This window comes from Macrobrachium nipponense, chromosome 18 (assembly GCF_015104395.2).
Source record: "Macrobrachium nipponense isolate FS-2020 chromosome 18, ASM1510439v2, whole genome shotgun sequence".
NCBI lineage: Eukaryota > Metazoa > Arthropoda > Malacostraca > Decapoda > Palaemonidae > Macrobrachium > Macrobrachium nipponense.
The window spans coordinates 34011764-34036271 of record NC_087211.1 but is presented as its reverse complement, the minus strand read 5'-3'; the positions used below and the strand labels follow the sequence as shown (position 1 = coordinate 34036271).

The 24508-nt window shown below is 39.6% G+C and overlaps 1 protein-coding gene across 1 annotated transcript in view; it reads right to left on the bottom strand.

The window, feature by feature from the left end:
• Positions 1–24508, bottom strand: part of LOC135196955 (uncharacterized) — a 158330-nt gene that overhangs the window by 72796 nt on the left and 61026 nt on the right. Inside the window, exons 3-4 of the mRNA XM_064223805.1 lie at positions 22021–22140; positions 9273–10106 (exon numbers count right to left, since the gene is read on the bottom strand). Coding sequence (XP_064079875.1) covers positions 9273–10106; positions 22021–22140 — 954 coding nt within the window. The remainder of the gene's footprint in view (positions 1–9272; positions 10107–22020; positions 22141–24508) is intronic.

Sequence of the window (24508 nt, the reverse complement as noted above, 5' to 3'; positions counted from 1 at the left end):
GCAAGTCTACCACTCAAAGCTAGTCAGAGGCCGATACTAAGAACCTGGACTAGGGTCTGGATAGAAAAAGCCTACATAAGGTGAAATACATGCATGCATGACAACCTGAGTAGACCTTAATCTAAACAAAGCGGATAATCAAATAGAGCGTACATAAATAAGGGATGTTCTAGGTATGGGAGACCAAGAACGAACCCATCACGCGGCAGAACCATGCTGCCATGCTTCCGACCCCGAGAACGTATTTATACCTAAAACGGCAAATACTGTCCCAGGGTCGGAAAAAAACCAAACTAACCATAAATACTGAGTACTTAACTTAGCTGCTGAGATAGCTGCACGCTCCATTATAGATAAATCCAACGAAAGGGCACCAAAAACACAGAGAGAAAAAATAACACGTGTGACTCGTGTGCGCTAAACTGAAAAGGATGACCACCAGAGGCGCAGCAGTCGGCAGCATGGGATGGAGTAGTAGTAGTACGAGCTGCTCACTCTGTGGGTCGGCTCTCCTCATTGGAGGGTTTTTGTTGTGGGAGATTTCTATTGGTATTTGGCTCGTGGTAGTGGTCTCACTCGCCTAGTGTCATACCGACACCCTCTTGGAGGGTGAGCGAGTCAGTTATACTGACCTTTTTCTTTATTTTATTTATTCTCTGGTATGTGTTAGTACATTTTACCCTAGAAATTAAAAATAGACTTAAAGGAGATTTCGCGCAGCGACACGAGCTGAGCCCAGAAATAGATTTTTCCTTCGTCAAAATCCTTTTGTTGGAACACAGAGTGAGATCTATTGATGAATATGTTCCATGAGTTTTTGAATAGTAAGTGCTAATATCTCCCTTGTTTAATATACAGGGGTTATGATAATTTATTATTTGTTCAACCTTGGAACCATTTGTATCAACACTAACACAGTTAGTGTTCCAGAGGGGATTGTGGGCGTTGAAGTATCCAGTTAATATGAAATCTTCTTGCATATCTGGCAATTCTTTGGGTAAATTTTGAAGATCATCATTGCAAGAAAGTTGATTATATACATGTTATAAATATTAAAGGAGTTATTATTCAGATGTAATTTAACTCCAGATATTTGAAACTGACGTGTTAATTATCATAGCGTAAGTTACTCTGTTATGAATATATATCGCAGTTCCTAATGAATCAGCAGAGGGAACTGAGCGAGCTAGAATGTAATTTCCTATAGAAGGAACAAATTTGTTAGTATGTTGTAAGCATATTGCAATGGGGTTAGAATTTTTCAATAGTCTTTGAATTTCTCCTAGATGTAGGCAGGTTTTAAGACCATTAATATTCCATTGAATCGTGTATGGATTGAACATCAAGGCAATGGAGACGGATTTCCACTGGGTAGACTAGAGCATTATTTCTGCTTATTTTGCTGGAGTTGGGTGACTGTTTAACTGCACTAGTATTACTTTTTCGTAATAACAGTTACTGGGGATGTCTGTATTGCCTGACTGTTTGAAAATAATAAAAAAACCATAACACTCTGAGAATGCCAGAAATTCCAGGAATTCGAGCATCCAGCGAGATTCCTGGGTATTGCAGTAACAATTATCAGGAATTCTTGTCTTCCCCAAGTGTTTGCAGATCGTAGAAGACCAAAACACTCAGAGAGTGCTAGGAATTCCAAAGAATTTAAGTGCTTGGCGAGACCCCCGAAATTCGTCAAATGATCATCAGTGTGGCGCCCTCCTCAACTCCTGTAGAAATCGAGGAGGAACGGGCATAAAAACCAGTCCTAAATATGAGCATTTAAGACTGGAATGCGAGTACAATTCAACAGAATATACACTCAAGGCTCCCAAAACGCTAGAACCTATAGGGGACCACGAGTTGAAATCCATCCAAAGGACAGAAAAAGCCAGGGAGAACATAGTCTCTAGAACTGACATAAGATCCTCTCCTCAATGACATGGACGTACGTCTGGTAGGACCCTAAAATCCCTCCAGGAACGAAGTCCCTCAATGCTGAATCCTACTGAGAGAACTCTGCAGGATCCCTCCTATTCACCTTGCCCCTCCTGGTGTAGCCATTGGAAGTAGAGGGAATAGGTGAGGAAGACTGGACACTCGCTCGCCTTGCTAGCAGAACTAGCAGACGAAGCGAGTCGCGAGCAGCCACCAACCTGTAGTGATGGCTGCGACACGAGTCTAGGAAAGTGTTATCGTCTGGAGAAACACTTTCCCGAGGAGAGTCACGAAACTCTCGCATGGAAGCAGAAACATTCACCACCACCGAGACCGGTTGGTCACCCAAATGTGGCCGTGGTCTGGGTGGGGTTGAGCGTGCACCTGACTGGAGAGGGCCGGTACAGTCCTCCGACGTGTCCAAGTCCTCGTCGAGGCTGAAAACTCTTAAGAGGACTGAATGGAGGACCCCTTACTGATCTCATTGCATGCACGGTCCCACGGGACCGTCATGCCAACCCTGAGTACCAAGCGATCACCGGCAAAGTGTGAGTCACCTGAGTGACTCACTCCTTTCTTCCACTCCGTGCCTGAGTCGGGATGGTGAGTGTACTCAGCGTCAACGACTCTGGATGCACGTGAATCAATAGATTTACGTACACTTGGGGAAACTCATGAACAAGTGCCTGACACGGAACTAGTCTTAGGGGCAGAACCTCTAGGACTAGCAGTAGAAGTGCAAACCGAAGTTTGCGCTTCTATGGCTCCTGACATCCTGGGGACAGCGTGATGATTCCTGTTCCTGAAGGAACGGGCGAGCCAGCGGAAGACCCAACTGCCTCCTCAGTTCGAGGAGGCAGACCCTTAGAAGTCCCGTGACAAGACTTCTTGTGGGGAGACTACCTTCTCCTTCTTCGACAGGGAGCCTCAGAAGTCGAAGGGGTGGAGGCTGATGAAAAAATATGATGATTCCGAAGAAGAAGACAACGACACTTGATGAGCTCTCTTCCTCCTCGATTTCTTCAAATTCTGCAAGACTTCTACAGGATCAGGTACACTTACCAGCAGTAATAGAGTTAATAATCACAGGGTAGCAGCGAAGGCTTTGTCCAGTGACAAAACTCCAGGAGAGCAGCAGCAAATGAATATGATTTCCAGCAGGGGAACAGTACAAACACTCGAGGACCAACACCACAGCATGCTACAAGTCACAGGTACAATTCCAAGGTTAGGATAGTCAACATGAAGAGATATCCAACCATCTACTGCTGTAGTCAACTATCAACACTGTTAGCGTGTAAAAGAAAGAAAATATGAATTAAAAAAAATAAGGATACTCCTCTAGCATCCAAGGGCACCGCCCTCCGAAATAAGAGGAGATCCCTTAAACACTAACACCACACGCCGCCCCCTCTATCTTCGTCTGATAAGCTAGCAAAAGGACAAAAGAGAAGAGGAAATACCGGCAGAAACAAAGGACAAACCTCCAAAGTCCCCCTAGGTAATTCCAAAGCATAAATTTCGGATGAATACATGTCTTGTCCTGAGTTTAAAGGGCAAAAATATGTAATAAGGATGTTGGCACACTCTTGCTGCCGACCCTTAACCCAAAGCAGAAAGCTAGCAAGGATAAAACAAAAAGTGGGTTTGCATATTAATTATTAAAGTAAATTAATTATTAATATCAAACACAGTATATGTATATACATATTCATTCAAAATAATAAATCAAAGATCCCACTGGGAAAATCGTAATTAACAGCTAGTCAGCAAGAGCTCACAAACATACGTCTTCATCCGAAGACAGCCGAAAGCAAAGTGGGGTGTTTATATCTGGGCAGGCGGGCCTACCCGCCTACCAGATGGTAGTTACTGCCTAACCACCTTGTTCAAGAATTTAACAACCGTATTCCAGCCTACACTGAAAGTAATTCCTTATGTAAAGGACCAAGGGTTTGTATATAGTGTAAGAACAACTCGGCAATTTATAGGGCTTATGGCACAGAGTTAATGGTGCCAATAACCGGTTAATAGTGCCGATAACCAGATAATGGTGTCTCTGTTAGTTATGTTATGGTGCCTTAACTCTATTATTGGCATGTTATGGTGCTGATAACCAAAACTTGGCCTGTTATGGCACCATAAATTGCCCATTTTATGTTACTAGACAAGCGCCATAAAACCGGAACGCCCAACAACTGAGTCCGCCAATAACCGGGGTCTGCCAGTACAGAAAATCCTCAGTTATCGGTGGTCTTGCCTAATGGCGATCCAGTTTTATGGGGCTTGTCCAGCGCCATAGCAATTTATGGCGCCATAACGGGCCGAGTTTCGGCTATCGGCGCAATAAGGTGCCAATAATAGTTATGGCGCCATAACATACCTAATAGAGGCGCCATTAACCGGAACTCAGCACCATAAATAGCCGAGTTTCAGTTAATGGCAGTTTTGGGTTATCAGCAACCTGCTGAGAACAGAGCCCTAGCAAATAACCGGGGACTGCCTGTAATCAAAACAGAACTCGACAAATGGTACTCCGACAATGCTGCACCATCACCACCACTGCAAGAAACTATCAAACTCTATTACAAGGCCTTTATGCACTCTAAGTATTGAGAGGAGGATGAAGCTATGAAGAAAATAATTTCAAAGCCCATCACCCCGACAGAGGAGGGCATGAAGATAAGCCTTGTAATTTATGAAAAGAACAGGAGGATGCGTGACCTTATTATGAGGGACATCCCTTCCCCGCCTGCACAAGACCCCTTGAAGAAAAGCTACATAGTCTACCAATACCAATTACCCTTCTGTGGATGCCCTGGAACTTATATTTGAATGACTATGATGCAACTTGCAAAGAGAATCTCGTGTCATGCTCAGAAGGGTGCCATTAAGTGCCACGCCCTCACCAGCCCCAACCAGACTCCTTCCTGGGATAGTATTGTCAGCAACATGTACTACGATCCTTGGAAGCACTGCTGGCCAGAGATGTCTGCGCTTCCTGGAAGCGCTATTCATTTTGGAAAAAAAGCCCACCCTGAACACAAAACAAGAAGCCTTCCTCCATCCCATAGCTTAAGGCAGACCCTGACCCTAAAGACCAATAGTATTAGCAAATAATACCAGCAATAATACCATCAATATTCCGAAGATGACCCCTCGTGATGAAGGAAACACCGACAACAACACCAGGAATGACGTCATAAAGCGAAGAGCCAATGAAAATGCAGCTCCCCATGCCAACAGACCATCATCAAGGCTACGCCAGAGAATCCATCAACTTGAGGCAGCGAGTAAGCAGCCAATAGCAGCAGTCCTGAGTGCACAGCCAATAAAAAATCAACATCCCATTGCATCCTGCTGGCACCATTGGTATAAAACACTGCAGGACTCCTAACAGCACCAGTCCAACTCCAACCTTCGCCTGAAAGATGACCAGCAAAGCCAGTCGAAACGTTGCTAAAAAGTAAGAAGAGCAACAAATAGCAAGAGAGAGAGAGAGAGAGAGAGAGAGAGAGACGAAGAGAGAGAGAGAGTACGAGAGAGAGAAGAGAGAGAGAGAGAGAGAGAGAGAGAGAGAGAGAGAGAGAGAGAGAGAGAGAGAAGATTGATGTATTTCTTTGCAGAATAATAATTATCTCTTGAATCCACCATTTTTGACATGCCCTCCATTGGCATATTGGTTGCCAGCTAAGCAATCCTGAAAAATCAACAATAAGGAGACTTGAGAAAGCCCTGTATAAAATAAATGCAGCTGAATCAGCCATTATTTTCAACAGTAGTTGTTTAAAAGGTCTACTTCCAAACTATATTATTATCTTTATTATTATTATCATTACTATTATTCAGAACATGAACCCTGTTCATATTGAACAATCCTACAGGAGACACTGAGTTGAAATTCAAGCTTCCAAAGAATATGGCAGTAATTGGAAAGAAGCAACAGATGGTGAGAGGAAATACAGAAAGAAGGGATTACTTATTAGAAAAGTGGACATAAATTAACAAATCAATAAATAAATAGAAATAAAGGTAAGTAAATTATTAAAATACAAGAAAAATGCTTTTAGAGTAAAAATGCAGTCTTTGCTTGAACATTTGAAGTTCCAATTGCATATCCTCAGGAAGACTGGTTCACAGTCCAACGGTGTGAGGAATAAAGGACCTTTGAAACTAAGAATTTCAACAGTGAATCGAAAGATCTCTGTTAAAATACAACTTATGAAAAATTTACAAACAAGTGATCAATCATAGATGGTCAACATCATAACTGCTAATGTTTGGAGACAAAACCTACACCACAAACCACTCTGTCTAAAAGAGATAAATCTCTGGCAGAAGCAGACATCCAAATCAGAGAACAGTATTATAGTAAAGGAGGACAAATGATGTAAAACAGGATGCAGTGATGTTATCACTGTTATAAATATATGAAGCCTTACATACAATACCTAACTTCCATGCAGAATTTGCTGACATTTTCATCAGACATCTCTCAAAAGTATGATGTGAGTCAAAAGTTACATCTACCTGAAGGGGAGAAAGGGATGGAAAATAATAAATAAGAGCCTTGTGATTTACCAGATCAAAAGCAGCACTAAAATCTATTTGAATTACTCTGCACTCAAAACTCTTATCAAGGTTCTCTAGTAAAAGGCATATCAAATCTAAAAACGCATTGCAGGTAGTACCTATTTCCAATTTGCATATTGATTATCAGCTAACAATCCTTTAGACAACACTCTAGAAATCTTTTTCAAGACAAACAAAGGGAGGAAAATCGGGATTCTCTCTACCCCAGCTACCAAGATTATCAAGAATTTTCTTAACACCCCTAATGCAAAATTCACATTTTGTAAGAATATGTTGAGTATGATTGCTTAGCTACAATAAGATCAGCCTCTTCCTGAAGGCCAGTAACCAATCTAACATCATCTATTAGTAGTGGTAGAGTGGAAAACAAGCCTGACCCAAAGATAGATGATGCAAATTTGGTCCACTACAGATGAAGCCGAGTAATTCTTTAATTGTCCTCTTTAAAGAATTATTGTAATTTTGCTCAGCTATAGAAAAGGTAGCCTGTGTCTTGGTATCCACATCCTGGTGTATGGAACCACCCTCATGCCAAAAACTTGAGATGTCTCTCCTGCAGGGGGAAGGAGGTCCATCAAAAACCCCCAAGGGATCGTTGCACATTTGGGAATACATCCTGTGCCATTCTATGAACGATACGGGTAAAATAATTCTAGAAAAGGCAGGGAAGAAAGTGCAAACACTTCATATCCTAGCCATGATGATTATTCAATCACCATTTCTTGGAAATCTCCGAAGAATCAGGGAAAAAATGGCAAATGGTCCCTGGCACCCTTGGCCAGTCTAATATCAAGCAAGGCCATGAGCAGTTGTCAGCGGGTTGCAGGAGGCATACTAAGGAAAACGTGGGCAAGGGCTATCCATAATCATGCCAAAACCTTCTTAGAAGACAAAACTTCTACAGGAAAGAAAGGAGGGAAGGGGAATTACCTTTTACTAGGTCTGGATGACAGGACGGATTAGGCCCCATCACTCCACTGGATGACCCATTCGAAAGGATATGGCAGAGGGGTAGAATGAACACCCGGATGTTCAATTCTCACCTGCAAACCAAAGGTTCCATACCAGTAATACAGGTACCCTGGATGGCCTACATAGCCTGGTTAGCTAAGTTAGATCAGTACCCCTAGGTCTAGGAAACCCAAAGGTGGTGGTTGCATCCCTGCATCCAGTGGTCAAAGAGCCTTGACCACACTGGTCTGCCTTGTTTTATGGACTGGAGGTCCTCGGGTAATGGTAGCACCCCTGCAAAAAACCACGGGTGTAGTAGTACTTATGGTACTGTTAGTGTGAGCCCTGTTAGTCATCTCTCCCAGAAAAGGACCTAATGCTGGGAGCTTATCAAGACCTCCCAAAAGGGAGAGCCAGACATAGTAGCCTTCTTCCTCCGTGGAAATATCGAAAGACGAAGGTAAGAGGCAACCCAATACAAAGACTAAGTTTACTGATACCTGAGCTACATAACCAGGTTGTGCTAGACCCTCTAATGGCCCTGAAGAGCTGGAGATAGAAGGGGCAAAGTGCTCCTGTCACCATGGTCATCCAAATAGGAACACCAGTTCCTTGCCCGCCAAAAGCTCAATTCAAAACCAAGAATTTGGGAACCAAGCGAGCAGCCAGGGAAGAACCAATGTTTCCCTATCATACTGGTCACCTGACCAAGGAAAGATAGGGAGTAGAATCCTGGAATGTCGGCAAATCTAACCCAACCTGTAGGTTGGGTAACAAAAGCCAATGGTCTGTATGAACGAGCTGTGCAAACCTCTCCCTAATTGATCCTAAAGGATTATGATGAAAAGAGTTGAAAGCATGGAGAACACTCCAAACTTTTTGCTGCCTGTAAACCCAGTCCATAGACCAGGAAAACGAGGAGTGAAAGAGCCACACGAAGGACTGAAACACAATTTTCTCTCAAGAGAGAGAAAGAGATCTATTCGAAGCAAGCTTGAAAGCTCAGAGAAAGAGATGATTAGAACCTCCAATCATGACGTAGCCTAGTTGCCTAATCCAAAACCCCCACCTTGGAGGATGTACTAGCAGCTACTGGGATTTATCAATTATGTCTAACTGCAACAATATTGTGGAACTAAAACTTTTACTGGGGCATATGACTAAGTACGTACATAGTTTTCCTGCAATAATATTAATGAATTTTCCTAAATTGGCAATATGAAAGTGAAATACCCATTACCAAAAGAGTAATGGGTATTTGACTGACTCGTACACTGTCATCGCATCTGTGTGAGAAGGAAGAAGGGAAAACTGGGTAATGGCTGTAGGCAAGGCAAAGAGCCCTCTTGATTGTTGTGTCAAATCAAAGGCACTATTCTGACCAAAACCAACAATGAGAGAATTCTTGGATACTGGATGGTCTGTCTTACAGAGTTCTGGTGGGACCATAAGAGATGAACAGCAGCTACACTATCAAAATCTTGGATTTGCATTTTGACCCACTTCAAATTCTAATGACTTTTTCCTGGCATGAAACATCCTAATTCATAAAATCTCAATGAAATCAATGTATGACTTGTTAGATACCTACACAAATGAAATCAATGTATGACTTACCAAGTAAGTTGTATACAGTCAAATAAATAAACATAGTTAATGGCTCATTGACTTCATATTTCTCAAGAAAATAATACGCAAGCTTGCAATGAAGCGTGCACAGAGCACAAAATTTCTGATCCTATATAGAAAAACTGACTGACATGCTAAATGGAAAAATGATCAACGCTCCTTACCTTTAACTGGACGTAATAATTTCTGCTGCATGTCTTTGCAAACTTCTCTGAAGATTTATCATGTTTTTTCACAACTGGAGCTATAGTTACTTTTGCTGCAATATAGGCATTCTGTAGTGAAAAATCAGCAAGGCTCCAAAACTCTGAAAATATCTTCTTACGAATTTCTAAACTTCCCAGTTTGGGGATACACCTGTACTTGCATCCACACTCTTTATCAAGGTAACATTTTTCATCCTTATATTTGCCTGTTGCAGTATAATATGAGTGACCCTGGTTCCTTTTTGATTTCCGTTCCTCTCGGCTCATCACAATTGTACAACCAGGTTTCCTTGCGCTTCCAGCATCAGACATTAAATTATATTTTCTGGAAACATGAGTGACTTCATTAAGAATCCTGTTGGTCCCTTCACTGGCATTCACTATATTCACTGACAAAATTTGTCTTGCATTATTTTCAAGAGGAGTATGCATCACAAAAGTACGATCACAAGAGGAATCGGTGTTTGCTACAGTGTCAGTATTGTTATTATTTTCTTGAGAAAACTTATTTTTTTCAATGCGCCTATAAACCCAAAGGCTGACAGGAGGTCTTCCTTCTTCTTTGCAAAGCATCTTATAAGAAGCATACATCCTTTTCACAGACACTTCTTTCCCTCCTGCAACAGGCATTTCTGAAGACATCTGAGTTAGCAAAAGTCCATGTTCATTTGTACATGCTGAAGAACCAAAACCACTTTGCCTTCTCTGCCTCATAGCAACAATGTGCTCAACTACAAATTTTACGTCCTCTTCGGAAGTTTTATTGCTTGGGGTATGCTGGCCTCTTCTGTCCTGAAAAAATAGAAGGCTGTTGTAACAAGCAAACAAAAAATTTCTATGCTGTGTCCCCTTAGCAACAACACAAACAATTTACAGGCTAATTTTCCCCCTCATAACAGGGGGGGTGTGTGGTTTAATACCATCAGTGCAACACACTTAGTGTGCTGTAGGATGTTTGCAGCAGTGTCCCTTTGTGTCTAGCTGCACTTATTTTTCAGCCTTTTAATTTACATCCATTCCTGCTTCCTTTCTATTACCCCTCTACGCAGTTCAAATGTGGGGTTTTCTCTCAGATTCACCTTTTGTTTCTTGTATTTCATCTTATTTATTTTCTGGATCTACTCATATTGCTGTCCAGTCTAAATCCATCTTATTCAGTTTAAGTGCTGAAAGGCTGAAAGTGTCTTGCCATTTAACTATTACAACTAAATTTCATGTAGTTCTGCTTTACCAAAGCCTATAGTAGAGGACCCTCCCATTGACACCGTGACCATTCTCTCCAGATCAATTTTTGAAAATTGATTATTGGTTATGGGGTCAAAATAAACAAAATAGCCCCGATGTCCCTCTCGAAAGTTTGGGCTAACTCCACTAGGCGGCAAAATCCAATATGGCTCCCAACAAAATTCTTCAAACATAAAATCATCATAGCTTTGGTTCTGTCAGAGCTACTGATGAGTTCTTGGTCTCTAAATGTAGGTTTTAAAGGTCAAGGAAACCAATCAGACTATCAGAATACATATTTGACAACATTTTTTCACTCTAATAAGAATATTACTGATTTCAGGTATTAAAATTGTTAAATAAACATGTCTTTTTGGAATATCATTCTTCTTGTCATTCTTTTCTATTCTGACATTACTTCAAACATGTAAAAATTGGATACTAGTGTTACGGCCTCTGAGAGAGAGATGTCAGATTCATGTTCGGTATGAAATAAATAAAAAAAATAATATTTCAACACCAACAGTTGAAACTGGGGATACGAATATAGAAAGAAACACTAACACAAGAAAGGTTTATTTACAAGCTTACTAACAAAGGTAAATGCAGAATGGTATCTCCTATTTACATAAAAAGGCAAAATCTTACACTGCATGAACTGGGGGAACAGCGAGGTAATTCAAATACTTGCTGGCCGGTTTAGTGACTCGAAGCGATGACTTCACCAAAGGAGAATGGCAATTGCAGATGTCTTCTTGACTCCGTATTGCAGAAAATAATGTCTACTATTGATACTTGAAAGGCAGGAACTCCCCAAAACCTATAACAGGACATTTTCTTCTCTGAAGTCTGCTCAACATCGAGATAACTCGGTTGTCCACTCCTGAAGACGACTAGACCAGTATCCAACCAACTCTCGAGCAACTTTTCTTCTGATCCTTCGTTGGTCCCTTTCTCTCTTATCTCTCACGGATGATCTCTGCTGCTGCTGATCTCTCACTGATAATCTGATCTGTGGCTCTTACTGAGGATATCTCTCTGTGACTAACTGGTGATCTCTCTTTTACGATCTTTGCTTTCTCCTACTTCGACCATCGTATTTATACGGCACTCTGGGGGCGGGGCCTACGGCGAACGTCACAGGCTCCCAAGATTACTAAAACTTCTTAGAAGACTCTCGATGAAATATTGCATCATATTTCGCTGCGTTTCTCCCGACAATTAGGAGCATGTTGCACTCCACAACACCCCCGACAATTCCAGAACCATCATGAGAACAGGCGCCTCCAAACCGGGCGCGAATGCCTCCTTGTTGCAGAACTTCTCGAAGATGCGTTTTCCTTTCCTTTATCTTACTTTGCTATGAAGCAATTATCATCACAACTAGTAATTTTATTTCTCTTCTGAATCAATTCTATTGACGTTACTCACCATAATAACCAAAAATATCATGTAATTTCGTTTAGGCATGCAGTTTGCTACAGGGACCCAGATCTGCAAATATTTGAGATACTAACTGCTCTTTTTAAATTAGTTGTTTTAATTTTGTTAAACATTGACATTTGTATCTCCAAACCATTTGGGAATCAAACAGTGAAATTAGTCAAGTTATAATTATTTTTAAGTGATCATAGTATAATATGGAATCTTATTACTGTATATATTTATAGGTACTCTGAATTCTGATAATGAGTCATAAACGGAGAAGTACTGATTGTGTGGGTGAGTGTATCTTGTGTCATAAAGAATGTGCAGAAGATTGGAGTGACATCCATAAAGATGCACGGCAGACCCTAAGAGACAAAGCCAAGCAATAGTCTGTCCTGGACACCTTTTCCTCTGTTTACGATGATGTTGATTGGGACACTGGCCCACTTGGGATTTACTACCACTACTCCTGTAAATTGATGCTGTTTGGTCACCGCGAGTTGGAACAGGCATTAAAGAGAAGTCAGAAACGTCAGGCAGAAGTATCAAGTGAGCAAACAGAGCCTTCCTTGATTAAAGTTGAATCTCAACCTGGTCCTAGAAAAACTCAATCTGTCATTGGTGTGATACATATAAAATATCTGTGCATTTGGTGCATGAAACCAAAAGATGTAAAACATTGTGTAAGGGACAAAAAGGCATACTATGCAACACCTGAATGCTTGGCATACATTCAAGAGTCACACAGTAAACCTCAAAGACTTGGATATGAGAGAATGACTGCTGAAATTCATTGATGCAACACCAGACCCCTTGATGCAACACCAGACCCCTTTGCTGTAGATATCACCGATCATGCTGGAAGACTTATGTCATCAAACAGCTCCTGGAGAGAACGATTCCAACCTACATCGGCAAAATGTCCACCTCTCTGAAGTTAAGAGAGATGTTCTTCAAACATGTTAGGAATGTGGTTCTGTAATAACATGAACTTCGCACCTTACAGAGCCTCCTCAATTATTACACTGGTATGCTGAAAAACTTTGGAATGGTTACAAGTAGTAGAGCAAAATCCAGTTACACCAAGAGCTTAATACAAGGTGAATTTCAGGATAAAACAGGATTTCATGAACGATTTCATCTGGAGGATGTTATGTGGTAGTTGCCATCAACTGTTGGGGCGTAATGGATGACCAACTGATATGTATAGCTGCACAACGTATCAGCTCCAGCAATGTTCTCATGGCCTCCTCATGTGGATGAATTAGTGGAGTTTGTATCCTTGTTGAAGACATCCAAGAATGCTGAGAAACAGCTTGATGCATGATGCATGGGCTTGGTTCAACATCAATCAGAACAGAACATGTCCATATGAGCTAGCAGAAGGTTTGCCTGGTACAGCTGTCATGGATAATGATGACTTTAAGGATGATACTATCACAGGAGTCAACACTTCTCACAGAACAAATGTCATGTTCGTCCAATCACAGAACTTGGTGTCTAGTTCAGGTCTTGTTAAACCAAATCTTATGATACCATCAGTTGATGACATGAAATCAGAATGAGCTGCACAACATTTTGTGAGACCTTATCGAAGTTTTCAGAGTGGGTTACCAAAAATCCAACCAGAAGCCAATATTGATGCAGTCCAATTGTAAGAGGAACCTCATATATACATAGGCTTGACTAGATGAAATCATGAACAAAAAAACTGTTGCTGAACAAACAATTGGTGCATATGCATGGTTCCAGTCTTCAGTCTGTAAATCAGTCGTGAAAAGTAAGCCATACTAATTACCAAATCCGCCTAACAAATCAGTAGTACATGAAGTGATGATGCGTATGGTAGCTGCTGCAAAGGCCAAGAATATGCCATTCATCCAACTTGTTGGAGACCAACCAGTGTGTACCCTGATCGTCTAGATTCGGTACGAACATCCAGACCAGTTTGCTGTCATCCTACCTATGGGACCATTCCGCATTCACTGCTCATTCATTTATGCAACTGACAAATGCTTCCATGGTTCAAGTCTCTCAGATGTTCTTGTCTCAGCTGGTGTTATAGCAGAAGGCTTTGTTGATCGGGGTTTGCGAGGCAAACATTACGAGAGGAGCATCAGGTGTTGGCAATTAATGTACGAGGACCTCATGAGAAGATTCCTGTGGCACTGTTTGAAAAATGGCACAACTGTTCCGAATTATGTCAAGGACCTCATGAGAAGATTCCTGTGGCACTGTTTGAAAAATGGCACAACTGTTCCGAATTATGTCGAACAGTGATTGATAACACTGAGAGATCCAACTTCTACACCAGAAGATTGCCAAGGAAGTTGTAGGATGCCTGAATCTGATGACAGGATCATTTCTATCATATCTGATGAGTGGGACTAGATTCTGAGCTCAGAGTCTTCAATGGCAAAGTACTAGATGTCATTCCTTGAGATGACAGATATTTTAAGGATGAATCTGCATGCTCTCAGGCCTTAGAACTGGGAGGAATTCAAGGTGTCCTTGCGCTTAATGTTACCATGGATACAGATCTACCACAACAATAAGTATGGTAGATGGCTGGTCGAGTTCTGGATGGAACTAGATAACTTACCTGAGGAGAAAGCATTAAAAATGAGAAATGGTCTGTTTTCTTAGTCCATCACTGGAAAGCCCTACTCTTGTCTTCCGCTCGACTTGTGGATAGAAATGACCATGAACAAGGGTTCAAAGTTGAAGGCAGGGTGGCTTAAGATTCTCAAGAGCAAAAAAATGCTTCTGACAGACTGCAGAAATGTTAACTCAGTAAACCAGGTGAGGGCATACCTCCACACAGCTCAGCTGCAGAGATAAAATCAACATCTACACAGAAACACAGTGAGAACACAGCATCCTGAAGCTTGATGAACAGGCAGTGCAAGATATCGATGCCTGCCTTCTGGAATTTGGAAGTGACCATTTTGACAGCAGCAATCCTAATCTGGGAACACTGCAGTCTGGTGTTACTGCACCTCATGCTCTTGTGGAGGACTTCAAATCTGCCCATCATGATGATGGGAAAACTTTCAAAATATTCTGCAATGATCGAAGGCTGAGTGGAAAAAAGGAATTCTACACCACAGTGCACAAACATTCCTGGCAAAGCTTCAGCAATCTGCCACCAGTTGCAGGGAATTGCAATGAGCAGATAAACAAACCTGAGGCTATGGAAAACAGGGCCATGTCATCAGTCGTAGATCTAGCAGAGGCATACCAGGAAAAATTCAATTTGATTGATGTGATGGAATTTTGGGTCACAGATGAGTGTCTGCCAATATTCCATGTCAATGGTACTATGAGAAAGACACTGAAGTCAAAATGGGTAGATAAGCTATCTATGGTGACTATCGATCTGAATGGGTACATCGTCATCATCGACATGGGGCTCATCTGGCGTCTAGCTAGTCCAACAGTAGAAGAACGTGAACACAATGGGAATGCAGCTTTCACATGGAGAGACTATTCTTCTATAATGCTCTCTATGGTGAATGATCGATATGACCTCCCTTATACAATCAAGGAGCGACAGAATTATGCGTTCCGCCACCAAAAGTACAACAAAGAATGTATATATTCACCCTCTGGTTAAGTTTCCATCAGCCAAAGGATGCCAGGATCTCCTGTGTGGTGCTCAACAAACAATGCCTACAATCCTTCCTGAAGGATGAGTTCAGCCAGTTTTGCACTGAATATCCAAATGTCAAGCATTCTCCTCTGTGGGTTCCAAAATGCTGGGACCTTCCAAGGAATGACAGATGTGCCAATTTCAAATGTCACCATATTGAAGCCAACACAGTATTGTTCTTCATCTATTCCCAGATATGCAAATCAGGAGTAGATACTGCTTGTGTGATTGATGCTTAAGACAAATGTGTTAGTATACTATCTGCCTATGTTGCACACTCTATACTCACCATAAAGTGCAAACAATCTGTCTTAGACTGTAGAACACTCTGTACCAAAGAAGTTGCTGAAGTTATTCTGCAACTATATATACAGTGGATCAGATACAACTACAGCATTCTTTGATCATGGTAAGCAGATGAAGGAAGAAATCTACCTTGAGACTACCACCATATGGAGGAGTTATGGGAGTTCCATTTGACAACGTCCTTGAGAGAGAGAGAGAGAGAGAGGAGATGAGAGAGAGAGAGAGAGAGCGAGAAGAGAGAGGAGAGATATAGAGGAGAGGAGAAGAGAGAGAGAGAGAGCATAATTGGTGGATGGATGGTTAACGATAGAGTTGGCTGTTGACGAGTTCTGGGATGTCTGCTGATGCTGTTGGAGTTAGAGTTCTGTGTTTTGAGTCAGTCTTTAGGCAGAACCTGTGATGGTCAGTAGTGTCAGCAGCAGTCTGTGAAGGTATTGATAGTCAGTTAAGTTAGGTGTTACTGATTTGTTGTTTGTTTGTTGCTAAGTTTGACGTTGTTTGCTTTAGAGTTGTTGTGCCTCTTTTTTTTTAGATTTGTTGTGCTTGTGAGTTCCTGTTGGGTTATATGTGAGTTGTTATAGTTGAGGGTTGTTTTTGGTGAGCTGTTGTGATTACCTGGTGCTGTTAGTGGGTGTGTGTGTTGCCTTTTTGTGTTGTTTTTTTGTGTTAGTGATTGTTATGCAGTGGTCTTTTGTTGTGGTTGTAGTCCTTGGTTGTTTAATGTGTTGTTGAGTTGTGGGGTTGTGGTCCTTGGTTGGTGTTGCGTTGTGGGGTTGTAGTCCTTGGTTGTTTGCTGTGTTGTTGAGTTGTGGTTGTGTTCCTTGTTTGGTTGTTGTGTTGTTGAGTTCTGGGGTTGTGGTCCTTGGTTGTTGTGTTGTTGGGTTGTGGTTTGTGACGGTTGTTAGTGTCTCGGTGACCTCGACCAGCAGACAGCACAGCATAGCCCTGAGTATCTGGAGTTAGGTGAGTACATGTGTTTGTGTTTTTTTGTTCTGTGCATAGGTAGGTTAATTGTCCTGCGTGTATTCTGTAGTGTAAAGAGGAAAGTGTGAATGAGGGTGAGTTTGGCAGCTGGATTGGTTAAGTTTATTTTGGGGGGGATTTTGCCTGCTTGTTTTTTGAGCTTGTGATCCCGCTACATTATTTTGGCGCCCGAACAGGGACTGCTGGTGCGGCAGCTGCAGGATGACTGGGGTAGTGAGTTGTGTGATTGGTGAAGGAAAGTGAGGATGGAAGGATTGAAGGCAATGGGGAGGCTGAAGAGGAGTTGCAGTTGGCGAGGGAAGCTAAGGAAAGATCGGAAGTGGAGAATGATAGGTTAAGGGTAGAGTGTGAGGAGCTGAAGAGCGAGTAGGAGGAAATGAAAGGAATGCTAAGGAGTGCAAAAGTGGAAATGAAAGAAGAGGTGAAAGGAGTGGAAGAGAGAATGGTTGAGAAAATGGACGAAAAATTCAGAGTAATGATGAATGCAGTGCAGGAGATGATGAAGGGATTCATGGGAGAGGGAGCAGTAAGAGGTAGGCCTACTGGGTCTTGTGATGGGCCAGGAGTGATTAAGAAAGTGAAAGAACAGGTGGATGAGAGTACGAGTGATGAAGGTGATTTGGTTGTGATAAATAAGAGAAAGAAGGGGAAGACACAGGATAAGGATAAACCTGAGGACAAGAATAAGAAGGGGGCTGAGGAAAAGAATAAGACTAAGGGAAAGAAGGTTAGTAAGGGTGACATACAGGATGAGACTAGGACTGAATACATTGGGGAAAGGGCTGAGTGTGATTTAGATAGCGGTGAGTGGAAACAGGTGGCTAGAAAGAAGAAGGGTAAGAAGAGCGTAGTCAAGAGTATGGACGTGACTATGTTAGTGGATTCGCTGTATTCAGAAGAGGGAAAGAAGGGTCAGAATGGAAGTAGCAAAAGTGAGAGTGAGCAGGAAGTACGAAAGGCTGTGTATATGAGAGAGGTACCCCGATGTGCACAATACGAGGAATATGGTAGCAGGGACATAGGGGACTTTTTTAAGGAATATGAGAAGTTTTATGAGGATAAGTATGGGGATAACAAGAGAGTCTGGGCAAGAGAGTTAGGTAACTTCTTGACATGATTTTTGTTGAGTATATATGGGGAGATGATGAGTGTAGGGAATGTGCCGTATGGGAAGGCATTGATAGTCAGTTAAGTTGAATGTTACTGATTTGTAGTTTGTTGTTGCTAAGTTTGATGTTGTTTGCTTAGAGTTGTTGTGCCTCTGTTGTTAGATTTGTTGTGCTTGTGAGTTCCTGTTGGGTTATATGTGAGTTGCTATAGTTGAGGGTTGTTGTTGTCATTGGGGCTGTTGTGGTTTCTTGGTGTGGTTCCGAATTGTTGAGGGTTGTTGTTGGTGAGCTGTTGTGATTTCTTGGTGCTGTTAGTGGGTGTGTGTGTTGCCTTTTTGTGTTGTTGTTTTTTGTGTTAGTGATTGTTGTGCAGTGGTCTTTTGTTGTGGTTGTAGTCCTTGGTTGTTGTGTTGTTGGGTTGTTTGTGGTCCTTGGTTATTGCTGTGTTGTTGTTGGTTGTGTATTGGTTTGTGACGGTTGTTAGTTTCTCAGTGACCTCGACCAGCGGATAGCAAAGCATAGCCCTGAGTATCTGGAGTTGGGTGAGTACATGTGTTTGTGTGTTTTGTTCTGTGCGTAGGTAGGTAAATATTCCTGCATGTATTCCGTAGTGTAAAGAGGAAAGTGTGACTGAGGGTGAGTTCGGCAGCTGGATTTTGCACGCTTGTTTTTTAGCTTGTGATCCTGCTACAACCAGACAGGGATTCTCATGACCTGAAAGTTACTCATGGCAATTGCCAGGTATTTCTGCTGATAAACTTTTCAAAGGTTGACCCATGTCCATCTCCTCTTGGGCATGGTTGGGAACTCATCAAAGGACACGATGTACAATCGGCAAGAAAACTGATGATACAGTTTTCTGAAATCTTCGGACACTTGTTGCTTAATAATACCACACCTGGCAACTCTAGAAAAGGGGTGGAGCTTCAAAGTCCTCGTGTTTCTTGCTTTCTAGATTTCCAGTAACTTAAAATCATAAAGATTCTGTAAAAGTCCTATAATCATTTATGGTTGTATGCAGTAACACCAGCTATATTATTCATTAAAATTGGTTATGGTAATGCCACTTCAGAGTAGAATATGGATCATCCTTCTTTAAAACCTACCGTGAAACTTTTTTCATAAGGGATGTCATGCCACTAAAATGACGTAAAATTCATGCATAATTGGAAACAGGATCTTAAATAATGAGAAAAAATGGTAAAATTTGGGCAATAACCAATAGAAATCATGAGGAACAATGCAGGAATGAATGCATCATTATGAGAGAGAGAGAGAGAGAGAGAGAGAGAGAGAGAGAGAGAGAGAGAGAGAGAGAGAGAGAGAGAGAGAGAGAGCTAAGCATAGGCCTATCTAGTATAAAGATACTCGAGTCATTATATTTACTTTGAGACACTGAGTGGTAATGTTTTAAAGTATGTTTTAGAAACGGAGAGAGGGAGAGAGGGAAAGAGATAGAAACAGAGAAATTTGAAGGACCATAGTATTCAAGTTAATTCTCTAAGAAATTCATACCCTAATCTTGATTTTATTTGACAGTTACTGTAACATTCAAAGACTATAAAAAGAAGTGGATATTTTCAACCATATGCTAGTCACTCTTGCTTTCTTCATAATAGTCTACTTTCGAAAATCGATTTTCATCCACAAATCATTCACGCAAAATGCTGGGTAAAGTAAAAATATTTATTGCCACAAATAACTCGATATCTATTGCAGAGGCAATGAAAGTTTCATATCATGCAAAAAAAAAATTGATGTAATAGGATATCTTTCAGTCTTGCAGCAAAGTAATGCAGCTGTGCTATAGGCTGGCTCCGAACTGCTTGTAATGGGAACATTGCCAGAAAATCTTCGAGTTGACAGGCTGCTTTAACATTGATAAAGATTTCCTTTTAATGACGGTAGCATTGTAAACAACTGCTAGCATTCAATCCACAACAGCGTCAAAGTCATTAAAGTGAGAAAGCTGTTATGTAAGCCAGTATCCAGTGACTTGTGCTTTCCTGCAAAAGTTTTCGGGCACCTTCTCCCATCACAGAAAATGTTCTTGCAGATTACGAGATTCGTTAAACCCACCTTAGCTGTTACAACATTGACCGCCATTGAAGCTAGCAAACTTTAAATGCTTAGGAATACAAACATAAATTTATAGAAATTAAAATAATGTCCATTACCGCTTGTGGTGATGCAAAATAGTCCTGTTCAGTGAGAAAAATTAGTAAATGGTGTTGTCGTGATTCGGAGTAACACAACCAGCTATCACCCACTATATCTTCCGGATCTCTATGAACAAACGCATCTGAGAAATTCCCATTACTTTGAACATATATCGAGTTCTGTGGCATCTGAACTTTTTTGTTTTGCAGTTTCAACTTATATGATATAATTTGCATTGTATCTTCTTCATATTCTAGAGTAAATTTAGCGAAATTATGTCAAGTAAAAAACAAATGGGAAATTCGATAAATGAAAACTAATGAAAACTGAATCCTCAGTTTTCTTGCCGATTGTACCTGCACAATATACTACACCAACACTTTCGTTGTATGTGAAGCAGGCAGTACAGTAACAGGAAGATAAGGTAGAAGAGAATACATCTGATGAAAGTGATTCAAATGAAGATGAATATATTGATGATGATGTGTTATTCCATAGTGTACCAGATTACTATAGGGACTTATGTTCACCTCTATGGAAACTAAGTTACACGTGTTACGATTTGCACTACTTTCTCGTGTCAAGGTAACTTTTGTTCATTTCTTTGTTGAGTACTGTTTGTCTTATAACAAAGGTTTTGGTAGGTATTCTGGTGATAAAAAAGTGTTTAATAAAACTCAGTAAAGTTGTTTTGTGTAAAACTCAATATGAGTAGTTCATACTATCTTCAATATTTGCAGTTCTGTGTCCCTGTAGCTTAACCACATGCCTAAAATCAACTAAATTACATGATATTACTGGTTGTCATGGTGAGTGAAGTCAATAAAATTAATTTAGAAATGAAATAAAATGACTAGTATCCAATTTTTACATGCTTGAAGTAATGTCAGAATAGAAAAGAATGACAAGAAAAATGATATTACAAAATGACAATTTTAATATCTGAAATCAGTAATATTCTTATTAGAACGAAAAAATGTTGTCAAATATGTATTATGATAGTCTGATTGCTTTCCTTGACCTTTAAAACCTACATTTAGAAACCAAAAACTCATCAGGAGCTCTTACAGAACCAAAGTTATGACAATTTTAGGTTTGAAGAATCTCGCCGGTGGCCATATTGGATTTTGCCACCTAGTGGAGTTAGCCCAAGCTTTTGAGAGGGATATGGGGGCTTATATTGCTTATTTTGACCCCATAACCAATAAACAACCTTAACAAACTGATCCCAAGAGAATGGTCACAGGGTCAATGGCAGGGTCCTCTACTAATATGCTAAATTTTATGTTTCAAATCAATCTAGGGACTTCTCTTTGAGAGTAAAAATGGATAGAAAAAACATGGACCAAATTATACAAGAAATGCACACTGAATCACGCATTCAGAAAATGGAAAAGGTTTAATAACAAGCACTCAAAAAGTGGAAAAGGTTTAACAACTATCAATAAATCTGACTGATTACAAATGTGTGTGCAAGGTGATATATAGTAGCAATTTCATATCAATCTGACTATACTGTACTGTAATTACTAGCTTATACATACACAAGGTATTGAGGCATAATCCATTACCCAAATCCATAACTTTTAGCAGTTTTAGGACATTTTTCATATTGTGTTGTTTTTTAATTAGCATCCTTTTACTCAATTTTGGAGTCTCTAAATTCCTAATTATTTTACTTCATGGTGTTTGTCTGACACTGTTACAAAGAGACTACAGCATACAGAGATGTGAAGACATCTCATGCTTCATAATGCCACTCCTTGTGAAGGCAACTGTAAGTACATTATAATAAGAAAAGTAAGAAAATAATAGTAAAAAATAAAAATAAAAATTACTGTACCTGCAAGGCAAAAGATAAAGAACAATTTACTGCCTGAAGAACTCGATCTAGACGTCCATTAGAAACTCCATGTAGACTGAGGAACATGGACTTGCAAACACGTACTGGTTTATTTGTGTTCTGAAAGAAAATCATGTTCAAAGTACTTGGGATATGTATCATATGAAACAGGTTATTTTTGATGCTGGATAGAGCATTAGCAATCTAAAACACAGTAAGCTACAGAACTTGATTTCCTTCACTAGTATGTCAACAGTGTACAGTATATTCTACATTTGTAAAGAACAGCACCTCAATTTACAATTTTTTATAGTATGTCTATAAAAAATAAACTGTAGGAAGTTTGGTTGGTAAAGTGTTGAGTTCACATTTAAAGTGTTAGTTGAAGCTACTACACTTGAATTAGAAGGTAACTTTTGCAACAAAAGCCCAGTTTCCACGGGTTCATGCCTTTCTGCAATATCAGCTAATCTGTGTATGGAACTTTTTAAGAGATTATACGTATGTGGAAAAATGACCAGATGTTTGTATGGGTATGTTATGTGAAAGAGCAGACCGTGCTAACCAGGCCACACAAGTCATAAAAGAAGCTGGAACCTAAGGTGAGTTTACACTAGGCTTCATACGTCACCTATGTCGGCATATACCCGCCCACCTGGGTGACATCACTTGCTGCACAGTTCGTATTGCCTCTACACTATATGAGTGCTTTGACCAGTAGCATTATTTTCCTGACAGCCACCTACATCTATTTTCAGAATCGATATGAAACTTATAGCCTCTCTGCTGGCCGACTCGGTAGTGTCACTGTCCGTTCCTGATTTCGTTTCCCGTCCACAGGACGGTGGTTCGATCCCATGGGGGGACGAAATTATTATCAACTATAAATTCCCCTTCAGTACATGTATGAAAATATATCAATTCCGAGGTAGAACTAATTAGATATTAAAGGACATTTGTAGCTCGAATTATATATATATATATATATATATATATATATATATATATATATATATATTATATATAAATAATGTATATGTATGATGTATATATAGTATATATATATATATATATATATATATATATATATATATATATATATATATATATATATATATATATATATATATTATTATATATATATATTATATATATATATATATATATATATATATATATATATATATATATATATATATATATATATATATATATATATATATATATATACATACATACATATATTTACATATATATATATATATATATATATATATATATATATATATATATATATATATATATATATATATATATATATATATATATATATATATATATATATATATATATATATATATGTTACGCAAAATGTGGATAATTGCCAAATGTGTACATTTTGCAATTAATTTTGCCTATTGTGTACAATTTGCAGCGCTTGGTGCCGATTGTGCACAATAGGCAAAATGGATGAAAAATGTACACATCTGGCAGTTTTTCTACTTTTTGCAAGGACATTGCCAAAATGTTAACATGATTTTGCAACAGTATTTTGCCAAATGTTAACAGATTTTTTTTTTGTTCCAGTGGCATGTCGGACTTTAAAGAGCAGTTTGAGCAGAAGATTTGAAATTCTCAGACTAAGACTAATATGAAACACTTCTTGTCCTACGAACTCACAAGTGGCATGTCAGACTTTAAAGAGCAGTTTGAGCAGAAGTTGGACAACTTATTACCGTCTAAGAATGACAATGTGGTCATTCCTCGGAAAGAGAAACGTGCACAGTGGATAGCTCAGCTGCTTTTAAAATTGAAAAGGAAGGGCCTAAAAACCAGCGGATGACTATAATATTGAAAAAAAAAAATCGAAATTCTCAGAGTTGTTGTGACGATGACCGACTTATTCGGAAGCGTAAAGGATTGGAAACTGAATTTAAGTTTATAGTGTGCTTTGAGGAAGTTCATCAGGCCATTTCGGTCTCGTTGCCACCCTGGTCGTTCTTGTAGCAATATTTAAGTGTTAAAGTAGTGTCAATCCCTTTTAGTTTGAACAATAAATACTAATAAATACTAATTTTAGTTTGAACAATATATACTAATTATCTTTGATTCTTGTTTTCATTCTGCCTATTGTGTACCAATCGGCAAAAATGCCGTTGCTTTTTTGTTTTTTTTAAAAAATGGCAAAATTTTGCCATATGTGGATAATTATCTACATTTGCCAAGCGCAATTTCCAAATGTGTACATTTTGCAACTTTCCTCGCAAAATGTACACATTTGGCAATTATCCACATTTTGCAAAACACACATATATATAAAAACATATAATATATATATATATATATATATAGATATATATATATATCTATATATATAATATATACTATATATATAATATATATATACATACATATAATATATATATGATATATAGATATATATATATATATATATATAATATATATATATATATATATACAGTGGTAC